Source organism: Mobula hypostoma, chromosome 3, assembly GCF_963921235.1.
Source record: "Mobula hypostoma chromosome 3, sMobHyp1.1, whole genome shotgun sequence".
Lineage (NCBI taxonomy): Eukaryota > Metazoa > Chordata > Chondrichthyes > Myliobatiformes > Myliobatidae > Mobula > Mobula hypostoma.
In genome coordinates, this window is record NC_086099.1 from 80,281,281 (window position 1) to 80,299,594 (window position 18,314).

At 40.8% G+C, this 18,314-nt stretch overlaps 1 protein-coding gene across 2 annotated transcripts in view; it reads right to left on the reverse strand.

Annotated features, from left to right (window-relative positions):
• tbc1d19 (TBC1 domain family, member 19) overlaps positions 1-18,314 on the reverse strand; it is a 148,028-nt gene that overhangs the window by 100,767 nt on the left and 28,947 nt on the right. For both annotated transcript variants that reach the window (XM_063043328.1, XM_063043329.1), the window contains exons 3-4: positions 17,046-17,091; positions 14,496-14,571 (exon numbers count right to left, since the gene is read on the reverse strand). In XM_063043328.1, the coding sequence (XP_062899398.1) occupies positions 14,496-14,571; positions 17,046-17,091 (122 nt within the window). The remainder of the gene's footprint in view (positions 1-14,495; positions 14,572-17,045; positions 17,092-18,314) is intronic.

An 18,314-nucleotide genomic window follows, 5' to 3' on the forward strand; every position in this document is an offset into this window, starting at 1 on the left:
GGGTCCCAGAACAGATCACTGAGGCACACCACTGGGCACTGACCTCCATGCAGAATATGACCCATCTACAACCACTCTTTGCCTTCTTGAGAAAGCCAGTTCTGGATCCACAAAGCAATGTCCCCTTGGATCCCATGCCCCCTTACTTACTCAATAAGCCTTGCATGGGATACCTTATCAAATGCCTTGCTGAAATCCATATACACTACATCTACTGCTCTACCTTCATCAATGTATTTAGTCACATCCTCAAAAGATTCAATCAGGCTCGTTAGGCAAGACCTGCCTTTGACAAAGCCATGCCGACTATTCCTAATCATATTATGCCTCTCCAAATGTTCACAACTCCTGCCTCTCAGGATCTTTTCCATCAACTTACCAACCACTGAAGTATGACTCACTGGTCTATAATTTCCTGGGCTATCCCTACTCCCCGTCTTGAATAAGGGAACAACATCCGCAACCCTTCAATCCTCCGGAACCTCTCCTGTCCCCATTGATGGATGCAAAGATCATTGCCAGAAGCTCAGCAATCTCCTCCCTCACCACCCACAGTAGCCTGGGGTACATCCCGTCCAGTCCCAGCGACTTATCTAACTTGATGCTTTCCAAAAGCTCCAGCACATCCTCTTTCTTGATGTCTACATACTCAAGCTTTTTAATCTGCTGTAAATCATCCCTACAATCACCAAGATCCTTTTCCGTAGTGAACACTGAAGCAAAGTATTTATTAAGTATCTCTGCTCTCTCCTCCAGTTCCACACACACGTTTCCACTGTCACACTTGATTGGTCCTATTCTCTCACGTCTTATCCTCTTGCTCTTCACATACTTGTAGAATGCCTTGGGGTTTTCCTTAATCCTGCTCGCCAAGGCCTTCTCATGGTTCCTTCTGGCCCTCTTAATTTCATTCTTAAGCTCATTCCTACAACCTTTATAATCTTCTCGATCTCTACAATTATCTAGTTTCTTTGAACCTTTCAAAAGCTTTTCTTTTTTTCTAGATTATGAAGACATACAGTCCTCTTATTGTCATTTAGTAATGCATGCATTAAGAAATGATATAATATTTCCTCCAGTGTGATATCACAAAACACAGGACAGACCAAGACTGAAAAAACTAACAAAACGACATAATTATAACATATAGTTACAACAGTGCAACAATACCATAACTTGATGAAGTCCATGAGCACAGTAAAAAGTCTCTCAAATGTCCTACATCTCACGCAGATGGGAGAAGGAAGAAAAACTCTCCTGCCATGCTCGACCACAGTCCGACTCTGAGTCATCCGAAAACTTCGAGCCTCTGATCAGCTCTCCGACACAGAGTACTGAGCGCCATCTCTATCCGAACGATTCGACCTCAATCTCGGTGGCCAACAGCAGGCAAAGCCGGGGATTTTGAGGCCTTCCCTCCGAAAGATTCCCAATTGCACAGTAACAGCAGCAGCAAACTGGCATTTCAGAAATTTCTCCAGATGTTCCTCTGTGCTTTCACGTCTGTCTCCATCAAATCAGAATTGTCCACGGCCCCTATTTAATGGATACGATATCATTTTTCATCGGAGGGCTGTGCACGCACGGCGCACTGCTCTCTCTCCTCCCGCCATTACCTTTTTCTCTTGACTAGATTTTCAACAGCCTTTGTACACCACAGTTCCTGTATCCTAACATCCTTTCCATCTCATTGGAACGTACCTATGCAGAATACCACACAAATATCCCCTGTACATTTGCCACATTTCTGCCATACATTTCCCTGAGAACATCTGTTCCCAATTTATGCTTCCAAGTTCCTGCCTAATAGCTTCATATTTCCCCTTACTCCAATTAAACGCTTTCCTAACTTGTCTGTTCCTATTCCTCTCCAACACTATGGTAAAGGAGATAGAATTGTGATCACTATCTCCAAAATGCTCTCCCACTGAGAGACCAGAGACCTGACACCTGACCAGGTTCATTTCCCAATACCAGATCAAGTACAGCCTCTCCTCTTGTAGGCTTATCTACATATTGTGTCAGGAAACCTTCCTGAACACACCTAACAAACTCCACCCCATCTAAACCCCTTGCTCTAGGGAGATGCCAATCAATATTGGGGAAAGTGAAATCTCCTACCACGACAACCCTATTATTATTACTCCTTTCCAGAATCTGTCTCCCTATCTGCTCTTTGATGTCCCTGTTACTATTGGGTGGTCAATAAAAAAAAATACCTAGTAGTTATTGACCCTTTCCTGTTTCTAACTTCGACCCACAGAGACTCAGTAGACAATCCTTCCTTTTCTGCAGCCGTGACACTATCTCTGATCAGCAGTGCCACGACCCTTTTTTGCCTCCCTCCCAGTCCTTTCTGAAACATCAATAGCCTGGCACTCTAAGTAACCATTTCTGCCCCTTAACCATCCAAGTCTCTGTTATAGCCACAACATCATAGCTCCAAGTACTGATCCACGCTCTAAGCTCATCCACTTTGTTGATAATACTTCTTGCATTAAAATAGACACATCTCAAACCATTGGTCTGAGCGCATCCCTTCTCTATCACCCGCCTATCCTCCCCAACGCACTGTCTCCAAGCTTTCTAGATTTGTGAGCCAACCGCCCCTTCCTCCGACTCTTCGGTTCGGTTACCAACCTCACCACCGAACCCCCCCAGCAATTCTAGTTTAAACTCTGCCCAATAGCCTTAGCAAACCTCCTTACCAGGATATCGGTCCCCATTGGATTCAAGAGCAACCCGTCCATTTTGTATAAGTCACGCCTGCCCCAAAAGAAGTCCCAATGATCCAGAAATCTGAATCCCTGCTCCCTGCTCCAATCCCTCAGCCACAAATCCATCCTCCACCTCACTCTATTCCTGTACTCATTGTCATGTGGCACAGGCAGTAATCCCAAGATTACTACCTTTGAGGTCCTACTTCTCAACTTCCTTCCTAACTCCCTGAAGTCTGTTTTCAGGACCTCCTCCCTTTTCCTACCTATGTCATTGGTACCAATATGTACCACAACCTCTGGCTGTTCACCTTCCCACTTCGCGATATTGTGGACGCGACCAGAAATATCCCAGATCCTGGCACCTGGGAGGCAAACTACCATCTGCGTTTCTTTCCTGCATCCACAGAATCACCTGTCTGACCCCCTAACTATAGAGTCCCCTATTACTACTGCTTTCTTCCTTTCCCTGCCCTTCTGAGCCACAGGGCCAGACTCTGTGCCAGAGGCGCGGCCACTGTTATCTCCCCCAGGTAGGCTGCCCTCCCAACAGTACTCAAGCAGGAGTACTTATTGTTAAGGGGACAGCCATAGGGGAACTCTCTAGTATCTGCCCCTTGCCCTTCCCTCTCCTGACTGTTACCCACTTATCTGTCTCCCGAGGCCCCGATGTGACTAGTTGCCTATAGCTCCTATCTATCACCTCCTCACTTTCCCTGACCAGACGAAGGTCTTCAAGCTGCAGCTCCAGTTCCCTAACATGGTCCCTAAGGAGCTGCAACTCGACGCACCTGACGCGGATGTAGCCGTCCAGGAGGCTGGGAGTCTCCCGGACTTCCAACATCTGACAGCCAGTACAGAACACTGGCCTCACAGACATACATCCTGTTTCTATTCCTCACAAGTAATGTACCTCGCCTCGACCTGCTATTGCTAAAGCCCCATTGAGTCAAAGCCCTCCTACTCTGCCTCCCTCTACTCTGACACCTGCTCTGTAAAGTTGTCTCCTTTTAAACTTCGCGCTGGTCTAACTCGCTAACGTCCATGCGCTTGCGCAGTCATCCATCAATCAAACTGCTGAAGAAAAATCTGTCTCCTTTTAAACTCTTTGAGCCAGTCTAACTCGCTGACATCCACGCGCTTGCGCAGTCGTCCCTCAATCAAAACATTACTGTCATCTTCAAAAATATTTTCTACCCAAATGGTAAAATTTAAATTCAATTTTTAAAGTTGAAATTAAAACATAGTGTCATTAAAAGTTATAAATATAGTAAATCTGTCAGACTATGACAGAAACTCAAATAGTTTATGTATCAGTCTCCATGAAACTACAGTCTCCATGAGAGCACTTTCTTCAGGTCAGCAGATTATATGTTGTGGATTTCAACGAGGATCACAAATTTTAAGCAACGAATCTCAGTTGAACCTCTAGTCCATCAATGAGAATGTACTACATTGTCACATTCTCAAACATCCAAACACAACTTGGTAGCAATTATCATTCACACATTTATCACTCATACAACATCAATATAACAGTTGATTATTGTACTGACATTCCTAGGATCGTGCTGTGCAGGCATTGGCTATATTACAATAGTGTCTACACTCTTTAGTTTTCTTAGATATTTTTGAGATTCTGAAAAGTGTTATAAAAATGCGAAAGTTGGAACCAGTCACATGTAGGTTTCGCTGCTATCACAGATCTCTCGAATACTCAGGAAAAGTAGATGCTCAAGCCAAGTCTCTGAGTAACTGAGGGACAGGCATGGAAGGGGTAGGAGTGTTGTCACTGATGTTTCTACAAAGCTTCATGGATAATATGTTTCAGGAGATAGTTATTCTGCACCATGTTCAAGTGCAAGGCACAGCAGCAAACTAGGAGGAACAGAAAGACATGCTCCAAAAATTGCCGTAATAGGATGGGGTTGTAAATCAAAACGCAAAGCTGTTGAAATAATATCAAAAATATTTTTCCAAAATTTTTCCAAGAGAGGACAGGACCAGAACACACAAGTCAAAGAAGCCACCTCAGAGTGATATCTGTCACAAATAGGATTTATATGGGAGTAAAAACGAGCTAGTTTATCTTTAGACATGTGGGCCCTATGCACTACCTTAAATTGTATCAGCGTATGTTGAGCACCTGTAGAGGAAGAGCTAATTGAAAGATTTATTCCCATTTCTCTATAGGTAGGTGAAGTTGAAGTTCCCTTTCCCATTCATTTTTAATTTTATCAGATATACCTGGCTGTATTTTCATAATTGTATCATAAATAATTGCTATTAATCCCTTCTGATAAGAATTTAAACCTAAAATTTTGTCTATGATATCAGTAGAGTGTGAAATCGGAAAGGTAGGCAGCATGGTATTTAAAAATATTGGTTTGCCAATGACGGAACATAGATCTTTATCCCCTTCAGCTTGTCGGATGATTGCATTTGTTACACTAATGGCCAGAAGATCCATTTTATTGAATTGGAAAGAGACCAACCCCCTACTACATTTCAATGGTTTTCCCAAACTATATCATATTTAAATTTAGAAAAAAAATCAGAAGTGTCATTTTTGATCCTTCGGTTAAATTTGAAGAGACTTGGAAGCAATTTATTCAACATTTTCATATGATGTAGTTTGACCTTTTCCGAATCCTTTTTATTAACTTAGAATATATGAATAGAGGAGTGGAGTTGATGACATTAATGATTGCATTCGATCTAATATATTGGTTCAGCCTTGTTTTGTTCTGTTTGCTTCTTTTTGGGGGTTGTCATTAGTTCTATTTATTTTTCTTTTGTTGTTTTTTTTGGTGGGTTTTCTTTGCAATATCCTTCTCTTTTAATTCTTTTTTTTCCATGATTAACCATATCAAGAGTTTGGAAGTCCATTACACTTGTACTATTTGTAGTCTTTTTTTGTATATGTTTATTAACAATAAGGTAATTCCAATCTGTTTGTATCACTACTGTTATGATGTTTATGAACTTGAAAATTAATAAAAAGATTAAAAGAGAAAGAAAGATATGCTCCACTCATTCAGGCAGCAGAGCTCTCACAATCCAGTGAACTCACTGGATGGTAATTTTTTGGGTGAGTATCATCAAAAAGTAAATCCATAACAAAATGGATCTGGATGCACAGCAGACAAAAAGGTAATATAGAAATTAAGCATTTAAAGGGAATTTAATGGCCAACAGAAATGGTCACACACTTCTGCAAGAACAGATGCAGTTCTAAAATATGTATTGCCTTTCTGATGTCAAAAGCAAATAACAGAATGCTGGAAGCATTCAATATATCAAGAGGCATCATTTGGAAAGAAAAACTCTGAGTTTTGGTCATGGGCCATTTATCAGAACTGAAGACATAAGAAAACAAAAGTTCTGTGTGTTTGGGTGTGGGGGTTCGTGGAGGGAGTGCCTGCAATCAGGTGCAGAACACAGTTGTCAGAGTAACATTATTTTATAAACCAGCTGTTGGAAATGGAAGAGAAGGAAAAAGAGAACCAAATTGAAAGAGGGAAAGAGAGTTATATCTGTGGAGTTTTCTGAAATTGTTAATGTAACACCCTGAGAAAGGTTTCACTGCTAATGTAATGGTCTTTCTGTAGAAGCAGTGTTTGGGTTCTGGTTAGAGTTAATGGGTGCTTTGGAATGTGAGCCGTACAATGATGGCAAGGTGTTTTCGTGCTGTGTGCCTGACACCAGAGTGACCTGGGTCTTCTGTTCGGCAGGAGATGAAGATGACGCCAGAGCGGAACCATGATCCAACGAAGGCCAGAAGATCGAAAGAGGATCTGCGAAGAGAAATCCATGAGCTCCAACTTGTGCACATTAGACTGTTTCATTAAAATGGGCCCTTTTCTTTTTTTGCTTTTTCTTCACTTACCCTGTAGTCAAATTAAAGCTGGGGACGAATGAGCAAAAAGGAGGGAGATTGACAATCTGACTGAGTGGTGCAACAACAACAGCCTCTTACTCAATGTCAGCAAGACCAAGGAGCTGATTATTGACTTCATGAGGAGGAAACCAGAGATCCTTGAGCCAATCCTCATCGAAAGATTAGAGGTGGAGAGGGTCAGCAACTCAGTGTTATTATTTTGAGGACCTGTCCTGGGTCCAGCACGCGAGTGCAATTATGAAGAAAGCAAGGCAGCACCTCTACCGACATTTGACTTTGCAAAGATTCAGCATGACATCTAAAACTTTGACAAACTTCGATAGATGTGCAGTGGAGATTGTATTGACTGGCTGCATCACAGCTTGGCATGGAAGAACCAATGCCCTTGAATGGAAAATCCTACAAAAAGCAGAGAATCTGGCCCAATCCATCACGGGCAAAGCTCTCCCCACCATTGAGCCCATCTACATGGAGTGCTGTTACAGGAAAACAGCATCTGTCACCAGAGACCCCCACCACCCAGAACATGCTCACTTCTCAATACTGCCATCAGGAAGCAGCACAGGAACCTCAGGACTCACTTCACAAGGTTCAGGGACAGTTATTATCCCTCAATCATCATGCTCTTGAACCAAAGAGGATAATTTCACTCAACTCTGAATTTCACCTGCCCCATGACTGAAATGTTCCCACAACCAATGGACTCACTTTCAAGGACTCTCATCTCATGTTCTTGATTGCTATTTTTTTTTTCTTTTTGTATTTGCAGAGTTTCTTGTCTTTTGCAACCAAATTGGTGTGTTCGTTTATTGATTCTATTATGGTTATTATTCTATTCTGGATTTATTGAGTATGTCTGCAAGAAAATGAATCTCAGGGTTGCATATGGTGAGATATATGAAGTTTGATAATAAACTTATTTTGAACTTTGAAGATGGTATTATTTTTGACTTAATGTTGGTCATGGCTGGAATAAGGTCTGAAGAAAGAGTTCAGAGTGGTAATGGAGCAAAGAACTAAAGTGAAAGGTGAATTATAATGGTGGGGTAGAGTTCAGAAGCCTCAATGGATCAACAAATCAGGTGACTGACTCACAGCACTTGAGGTTTAATGGGCTTAGTAGAACAACCGTTCTGAGCTTGTACCAACAGTCCAAAGCAATGTAACAAGGAGTGGGTGGGAGTGTGAAGCAGGAAGCTGTTTGGAGGAGGGAACAGGAAGAGGCAAAGGAGGAAATTATCTTGGATGTAATTGTGATGGGGGCAACAAAGGCCTGGAAAAATTTCCAAAGTGACATAAGATAACCCAAGAGTTAGTATGATAGGGGCTATAATTAGATACCCAAAGTAATGTGATTGTGATGGGAGGCAAACATTTTTGATTGCATTGCTTACAGGAGGGAATAGCATGGAAAGAAAACAACAGGGGAAATCATGGAGATGTTTTGAGTCAGTCTATGGTTCATGAATACTTTTATACCTATACAAAGGAGTCATATATCAAAAGGTACAAAGACAAATCAAGGTCATTAGAGTTCAGATATATAAAAGTAATAATTACATTTTACATGTTTACTACAGATCCCCAAACAATGAGGATGAACTTGAGCACATATCCCCAAACAATGAGAGTGAAAAGGGCAAGGGTAAATAGAAAACATTCGCAAAAATTTTCAAGTAACGAAAGTTCAAAAATACCCATCTTGTAAAGGATAAAAAATTAAGTGGCTGAAGGGACTGTGCAGACATGTCGGGCTTGATAAAGTATTCCACCCTACAATTATTTTCACATTTTACTGTCTCATTTTCTAATTTTAAAATATATTGAAGTAAGATTTTTGGGCTGATCTGTAAAACATTGTACATCACGTAAAATCAAAAGAAACATTTCAAAACCTGTCAACAATTTACGAAAAATTAAAAACCAAAATTGTGAGGGGGAAAAATTCACGCATTTGTAATTACTACACTAACTTTCCTCAGGTGCGATACTACTTTACCAACTCACCCAAGCTGTTGATGTAAAAAATTGCAGGATCACCTGTTTTCAAATGAATTCACAAGAATAAATATCCCATCTCTGTAAGGTCCGAGAGCATGGCAGATACTCAACATACCAAACCAAAATGAGTGCAAAAGAGTTTTCAATACAAGGCAGGGAAATGATAACAGAGAAGCACAGATCGGGGGAAGGGTACATCATCATCTCAAAGGCACTGAGCATAACTCAGAGCTTAGTGCAGTCCATCATGAAAAAGTGGAAAAAAATATGAAACCACAGCTACACTGCCTAGGTCAGGACGCCCCTCTAAACCTCGTCACTAGCAAAGAATTGCTCTTGTAAGAGAGGCTAGTACGACGCCAACAGTCACTCTAAGTGAGCTGCAGAAGTCAGTGGCTGCATCTGGAGTTGAAATTCATGGCTCCGTAACCTCCAAGGTTTTGCACAAAAAGGGTAATTTATGGAATAGTAGCAAAGAATAAGCACTGACATTAAAAAAGCATATCCTTACCCATAAAGACATTGCAAATCACCACTTAGAAAATACCGTAAAGATGTGTCTTGGCTGAGACTAAAGTGGAACTTTTTGGCCTTAACACTAAGCAGTACGAACGTGTGGCATAAATCTAAGACTGAGATTCAGCCAGGTAACACCATCCCTACTGTAAAGAATGGTGGAGGTTGCATTGTGTAATGGGGATGCTTTTCAGCAGCAGGAACTGGAAATCTGGACAGGATGGATGGGAAGATGAAAGCTGCTAAAAACAGAGAGATCCTGGATTAAAAACTTGCTAGCCTCTGCCAGAAAGCTTAAACTGGGGCGGAAGTAGTCTTTCAGCAGGACAACACACTGCCAGAGCAACCATGAAGCGGCTTCAAATGAAGAAAATTGATGTTCTTGAGTGGACCAGTCAGAATCATGACCTTAACCCAATCAAACATCTCTGGCAAAACCTCAAAATTTTTGTCCACCGCTGCTCCCCAACTAACCTGGCACAGCTTGAGCAATTTTTCAAGGAGGAATGGGCAAATCTTGTTCCATCACATTGTGTAAAGCTGATAAAGCTTATCCAAGATGACTATTAGCTGCGATAGCTGCAAGAGGTAGTTCAATTGAGGACCGAGCGTCCAAGTGTTCCTGAGACAAGTGCAGGGCCAGGGAGATGGTATTTGCAGCAACTTGTTTCGGCAGTTAGCAAATTGCAGAAGGTTGAGGTTGTGTGGAAATCTGGAGTTAATATGTGCTATAAACAGCCTCTCAAAGCACTTCATGATGGTTAAAAGTCAATGCCACTGAATGGTAGTACTTTAGAAATGATATATTATTTTCTTAGATACTAGGATAATAGTGGTTTACTTAAAGCAGGTGGGAACTACAGATTGAAGCAGGGAGAGGTTAAAAATGTCTGCAAATACTCCTGACAGCTGATCTGCACAGGATCTAAAGATACAGCCAAGGATACCATCCAGCCCAGAAGCTTTCCACAGATTCACGGTCTGGAAGATTGATCTTGTGCCTGCAACAGTGATTAAGGGTTCAGATGTACTGGAGGCAATCGGGGTGGGTGGTGACATACCCATTCCCTTCAGTTCAAAGCATGCACAGGATGTGTTAAATTCATTGGGAAAGGATGTGCTGTTGTCAGTGATGCTGCCCGACTTCATTCTGTAGCCCATTATAGGATGTAAGCTCTGCCACAACTGACGGCTGGTCTGGGATTCTATTTTGGACTGGTACTATCACTTAACATCTCTGAAAGCTATACTAAGGTCGTATCTTGATTTCTTTTAAAGATCAGCATCACCTGAATTGAATGCTGCTGACCTCGACTTCAGTAGGAAGGGACCTCCCTGTTCATCCACAGTTTCTAGTTTTAGAACACTCGGAATGTTCTCTTAGGTAGACAGCACTCAACACACTTGTTGATAAAACTCTGTGATGGCAGTGAATATAGTCATCTAGGCTGACAGCTGAGACTTTAAACATAGGCCAGCCTACCAACTCAAAACAGTCATATAGAAGCTCATCTGCTTCCTCAGACCACCAATGTATAACTTTCTGTACTGAATCCCGCAATAGCCTAGTGGTGGTGCAGGAGACCAGATAGACCACATCTGACCCCCAGGTATCCTATAACTTCTGTACTGCAGTAGGCATATTGGTGGAGCCACTCAGTATTGCAGCTAGTACAGCAACCTAGAATCAACCTTGATTTCCAGTGTTGACCCGAGCGAAGTTTGCTTGCTCCTCCTGTGAATGCATGGGTTTTGTCCAGGTATTTCACCCTCCTCCAAAGACATGCGAGTTGGTAAATTATTTGGCTACGGTAAATTGCCCTTAGTGTGCAGGTGAGAGTTGAATCTGGGAGGTAACTGATGGGAAGATGGGGAGAATAAAATGGGTACTCTTGATTGATGTGGCCTTAGTAGGCTAAAGCAGGGGTCCCCAACTTCTGCACCACAGACCGGTTTAATAATGACAATATTCTTGCGGACCGGCTGACCGGGGTGGGGGGGGGGATTCAAGTAGGGTTAAACTCACCTCAACGTGTCTTTTACAGTTAGGGTTGCCAGCCTTCTCACTCCCAAATAAGGGACAAAAGTAGCAGTCAAATCCTGATGAAGGGTCCCTGCCCAAAACATCGTCTGTACCGCTTCCTGTAGGTGCTGCCTGGCCTGCTGTGTTCACCAGCATTTTTTGTGTGTGTTGACGAGACACTTGTGTTTACCCCAAAAAGACTACCATGACCATGAAGCCTTGCGCGGGCTCCTGTGTGCACATGCGTGGGCTCCTGTGTGCACATGCGTGACGTTCGCATATGTGACGTGTGCATGTGCATACGTGCCAATTTTTTTTCCCGCAAATCGGTTTTGGCTTAATCTTCCTGTCTACACTGTACATACATTATTTCTACTTTATATAGGCTGTGTATTTATCATATCATTAATGCTTTTACTATATGTTAGAATTATTTTAGGTTTTATGTGTTATTTGGTATGATTTGGTAGATTATTTTTTGGGTCTGGGAATGCTCAAAAATTTTTTCCATATAAATTAATGGTAATTGCTTCTTCGCTTTACGCCATTTCGGCATGAAAGGTTTCATAGGAACGCTCTACCTTAGCGGGGGAAATACAGTTGGCAACCCTATGTTCAAGTTCAACAGTGCATGAGAGGGAATGAGGAAAGGTGCAGCTGACTCGTGTCGTTTCCTCGCAGCCCGGTAGCACATGCTTTGCCGCCGCGGTACCGGTCCGCGGCCCAGTGGCTGGGGACCGCTGGGCTAAAGGACCCATTTCCACAACTACACAAGAACTCAGAGGAACTGATCCACAAGGAGGATCCATACCTCAGCCTTTGTTGTTTAGAAATCTACTGGCAAAAGCATGATTTGGGCCAGCGTTGTAGAAGATGAGGGCAGAGGGGTTGCAAGGAGGTGAAGGCCATTCTGGAAAAGACAGGTGCCAGACTATTGATTTATAGTTAGAAAGTCACTAATTAGTTTTGCATCACTCAAATGCAATAAGACCTCAAATGTTCCAGGTTGCTGAGGGAGGCGAGTGTGAAAACAAACACAGTTTCAATGCAACAACAAAGAAAGCTGGAAATAAGGCAATATCTCTGTCAATAGAAACAGGAGTGGGAGGACCTACAAAGACTGAAAATGAAACTGTGTGCACACGTGCCCATCGGCCTGTGTCTGTGTGGATGTGTCTGCATGCGTTTGTGGTCTGTATGGGTGGAGGGGGTGGTGGGGGAAGAGAATTGGAGGGTAATAGTGATTGAATGACAAGAGTAACAATAATAAAGCGGACAGTACCAGGACAACAAATACATAAAAGATTAGCTGGAAAGAGCTTTAAATAACAATACCAGAATGAGAGAGAAGTATAGAGGGACTGTACATCATGGTATAAAAGAGAAAACCAGGACCAGGTAATGATTATAGACATTGTTTTAAAATTTGATGGAATATTCCGTAACAGGCCAATTTGGAAAATCTTCTTCATATGGAGTGCCTCAGGATTGACAGCAACATGCCTCCACTCTGATTTTGTGGTTTGAAGGTGGTAGATGTGAGGTCTCATTGGGAAACACAGACTCTTCAATAGATGGGGAAGGAGGAGGTTTCTGGCAGAGAGGGTGTGGTAGTTGGTGGCTATATGCTTTTTCTGATGCTTACATGGGACTTCTGTGTTCTCCAAGGGTTCAAGGTTCTCTATATCATCTCAAGTAGTCCTTCTCCATTTTGAGCATCAAGTACTGGAAATCCCAAGCTTTAGTAGGAATGTAATATTTTTCTAAGGTTTCAAGCACATACTTGAATCTTCTCTAGTCCACCTGGTAATCGTTACCTGTGACAGAACTCTGATAAGATAGCTATTTGGAGAATCCAGTGTGAGACAGATGACTACCATTGCCTGCCCAATGAGGACAACTGAATGTAACCAGGGCTTCAGTGTTAACTCTGGAGAGAACACAGACATTAATTTGGGTAACAGAAACATGTTGTCAAAGGAATGATGATAACTTGGGTACAATATGGTCTAAGGGACAGGAGATAGCCAATAGTGATGTAAATATATGTTTTAAAACTGAGGGCAATATTCAGCGAGGCCCCAAAGAGTTCAGTATAGGTTTGATCACTTCATTAGGCATATATGCAAAAGTTCCGGACATTGGAAAAAGGAACACAGTTTCAAAGGTTATGGATATTACAAAACTTACCACTGGACTACTGAATGGGGAAGAGCAGACTTCAGGGTGTATGGACTACATAAGTGGGCACACAATTAGTTTAATTGGATAAGTGTTTGATTTAGCTACCTGCAAATTGATGACAAGATAGTACGAGAAAAGTCTATTCCTCCACCTACGTCTAATGTAGCTATACTATTTTCAAACCAGTGCAAAGCTGTTGACTAAGTCAATAATTAAACTACGTGATGATTGGTATTGTAAACAAAACAAGCAATGTGTGATAAACTTTTACAAGTAACTGGTTAGGCCCATTTCTGATCAGCACACATTAAAGGATGTCAATACAGACAAAGGTTTACCATGATTACAGAAGAATATGAGAGAGTTTACTTACACAATTTTTTTTCTGGTTACTGTAGACAAGGTTAAATAGAGACTCAAAAGGAAACTGAAAGAAATTATCTTCACTGATGGAACTGTAACTAACCGAGAATACACTATTAAGGGTATTGTGGAATCAACTTCACAACAAGCTTCAAAAGAAAATTAGACAAGGATATGCAAGGACATTTGAAAAGGAGCAATTTGTTAAACTATGCAAATTATCTGTAACTAATGTAAGTAGCTCTTTCAACAGCCATCTGCACTCAAAGACTCTGCAATTCTTTGATGAGTACAAACATTCTCCCTTTTCATTTGTTCCTTTTTCAGTCTATAATGTTCTCTGCTTTTAAAAATATCACAAATGAAGACTTCGGATGTGGTTGGTTCACATATTTCTTTCAATAGTACCATTTTTGATGAAATCTTATCTTGGAATGCTTTGCAAGAAGCAGACTATAGCAAGCAAAGAGAAAAAACAAATCTTGTGCTGAATTTTAATCTAGTGCAATACCAAATGGCCTTAGACAGACTAAGATTGATGGAATTCTGGTGAAAAAGGTGTTAGTCAATTTCCATTTAATAGAATATAGGCCTAGAAATATGGACTTGATGAGTTGTTTTTCACAAAAGTGAATGCATGAAAATCAATTTCTACACCTCCTTGCCAAGAGTAAACTGCAACTACAATCACTCGTGGTCAATCCACACCATTGCAAAATTAAAAGAAAGAAACCACAATTAATTGGTAAATAATAAATCAACTAGTATACACAGTACCCCTTGAACCAACCTGGGCACGTCTTATGTACATCAATGCCTCCTTTGTGTGCTCAGGTGGAGCAGATGGATGACCAGGTTCAGGAAGCCTGTCAATTAGAAAACTAGTCAATTTCTCATTAAGCAATAAAACAAAAAAAAACACTTCTGGGAATTATAAGTAGAATTTAAATCCAAAAGTGCTAAATGAAAGTGTCTGAAGAATGCCAAATCAATTATTATATCAGTCTATGGCATACTATTAGAGCATCTGTAATGCAGAAATAATTTTAAAACACCTATTAAATGAAGGTAATCAGAGAGATTTGGGTATTCCTGTACACAAAACAAAGTTAATATGAAAATGCAATAAGCAATTAGAAAGGCAAATGTTTAAAGAAAAAGATGCCTTGCTGCAATTGAACATATCTTTGAAAAATGTGGAACATCATGGGCAATTTTGGTAACCGTAATCAAGTAGGGATACACTTGCTTCGTCAGATTGATTTATAAGATGAAACAGTGGTCTTACGAGGACAGCTGAGTTGGATAGGCCTATGCTCACTGGAAAGATAAGGAAGAAATATGTTTGTTGGAACAATCAAAAATTATGCAATGACAAAACAGCTGAGAAGTTCTTCCTCCAGACTTCTGAATCAAGAACTAGAGCAAATTTTCAGCATAAAGGTAAGCTATTTAACTTAGAGATTAAAATGAAGTTCTTCACTTAGAATTCAAGTCTTAGATGTTTTTTTAAATCATACTAATTCTCTACTGTGAATAAATCAGTTGATGAATACATTCCGAGTCAAAATAAATTAATTTTGAGTTTCAAATGGAATAAAGAGAAACACTACATCTCTGTAAGTGCTTAGGTCAGTGAAGAACTATGAAATTATTCAATAGAAAAGCAGTCTTGAGGAGCTATGTGACCTACTCCTGATCTTATGTTATGGTATTTAGCATGCTGGGTAAACTCCTACCTCAGACAGACAACTAAATGAGATGACTCCACAGAGCTGCTGGAGTGGGGAACAATGGAAAAAACAGATATACTGTTTACTCATGATTCTTATTAAAAGTTACTCAGTCAGCTGCATGACAATAACACTACATACCAAAGCACAAGAGATTTCACTTACAATCCATAAAACTGTCAAAGAACTTCACACAGAAATTTAATAAGGTTTCACTAAGGGGCCAAAAAAAAATTCTCAGTTAAGTTGATCACAATCCCCGGTTGTAATACTCTATAACTCTAAACTGGAGAGGGTTCAAAGAAAGTTCATGAAAATTATTCCAGGGTTGAATGGCTTGTCATATGAAGAGCATTTGATGACTCTGGGTCTATATTCACTAGAATTCAGAAGAATGAGGGGTGACCTCATTAAAACCTATTGAATGGTGAAACGCCTTGATAAAGTGGATGTGGTGAGGATGTTTCCCATGGTGGGAGAGTCAAAGACCAGAGGGGATAGCCTCAGAATAGAGGGGTGTCCTTTTAGAATGAAGATGTGGAGGAATTTCTTTAGCCAGAGAGTGGCGAATCTGTGAATTTGTTGTCACAGGCAGCTGTGGAGGACAAGTCTTTATGTATAATTAAGACAGAGGTTGATAGATTCTTGATTAGTCAGGGCATAAAGGGATAAGGGGAGAAGGTAGGAGACTGGGGCCACGATGAAATGGCGGAGCAGACTCATTTGGTCAAATGGCATAATTCTGCACCTATATCTCATGGTCTTCTACTTATAATTCCCTTACAAAGATCAACTATGTTTATTAAGCCTTCACCATCATCTTCAAGGTGGCATCACCACTGTTTGTGCCAGTGTCTTTACCCCATCTTACATTTCCTTTTATCTTTTGGCTCTCTGCACTTTAAAATATCTTTGACTGCAACTTTTCCCCAATTACAAAGGAAGATCATTGACCCAAGACATTTACTCGTGTTTTTCATTCCCAGTGATAGTGGGTGATTTTTCCAATATATTCTGTTCTTAATCAAATACTATAAATTATTGGGAAACATTTGCATAGCAGCACTGGTGCAGCTTTTTGACCGCATAGACTTTAAAGGTTTATGTTGCATCTTCTAAATTTTTTTTGCCCAGTTGGAAAAATGGTCATGTGTATGTTACGCACAAACAGTAGTTTATCAAGCTTAGGCTGTATTCCTATAACATGCAGAGAATGCTCAATCCAGCACTGATCCAGAACACCGTAATGCACAATTACATACAAAATCCAATAGACCCAATTTCGCATTCAATTGAATTCCAGATCCAAACATTTGTGAGGTGCAACAGTAAGAAAGGAATGATGAAAAGTAAAAGATAAACTCAAATTAGTTTTGTGTATTTCATATTCACCTCAAAGGTTTTTTTTAAAAAATAGGGAAAATTCCAATCTACTCTTTGACCATGGGTGACAATTGACAATACTATAATGTAAACTGAAACATGCACGTAAACTAAAGACTTAAAAAAATGTGTAAATTTGTTTTTAAAAACTGGAAAAATTTTAAGGCATACAACTAAGGACAGAAGCCAACAGATTATAGAAATGCACATTTTTAAAAACTTACACATTGAGCTCACGATAGACAGCATTCTGCAGCTTCTTTTCCCAGCCTGTAAAAATAAGCAAAACAAATCATGTAACTGTATTTAGGAATACTATCATTTTCTCCTTTTACCTCTACACACTTAAAGAAAACACACGGAATAAAATCTGGAACAATAATGGAAGGTGATTCTAGTATTTAAATTCATAAAATTAAACTCAGAGAACTAAAATTTGGAAACAGATATGTAGGTGATTGTTACTCCCAGATTCAAATATTGTGCAGCAATGAGTTTAACACATGGAGAAAGACAGTTGTATCCCTTTTCTCCCCCACTTTCTTAAGGATGCACCCATCACTAGCCTTTTATCCCCACATTGGTTTGAATGAGAATCTCCTTCTTAAACAACTGGAGTCATTCTGGTAAGCATGTCTAATAGGGAGCTGCAGGATTTAGACCTAGCAATAGTGAAGAAATGGTAATATAGCTCCAAGTCCAAATGGCACTGCAGCTGCTGGCATTCCTACATGGCTGCTCCCCTGGCATTCCTACATGGCTGCTCCCCTGGCATTCCTACATGGCTGCTCCCATGGCATTCCTACATGGCTGCTCCCCTGGCATTCCTACATGCCTGCTCCCCTGGCATTCCTACATGCCTGCTCCCCTGGCATTCCTGATGATAGGAGAGTGCATAACTGCAGCATGCCGTAGTTCAATGTCACAGCAATACAGAGAATACATGTTTAAGGTATTGGCCACATCAATCATATGGGGTGCTTTGCCCAGAGTGCATTATATTCAGATTGTCCTGTGGTTGGGATGATCTCCAACAACCAGAACAATCCTCCTTGGTGCGGCAAATCTCTCCATCAATTGGGGAATCTTCCCCTTTGATACCCACTGGTTTTAGTTTTACCATGGCTTACACTCCAATAGTAGTCACTCTCACTTCACTTCTGACACTGGTGACGAGATCATTGGTGTAACTGCAACTTTGTAGCATTGTCAATAAAGACTTCTGTTTGCAAGTAAACTGACTGAGCAGTAATTAACTAATTGGATTTGTTCTGCTTTTTATGGGCAGAAAGGTAATTGGAGTTGGTGGGGGGGGCAGTGGGAGTGGGGAAAGAACACTGATGAGTAGATTATCAGTAATAGCATTTAAATTGTTGTTTCCCATGTTAGCACTACCCCACTAAGTCCATATTCTACAGGAGTACCACATTACAGTCCACCACAAGGTAAAGTCAGCCAAATGCACAAGGGCTGACAGCACCTTGTCCATTTCT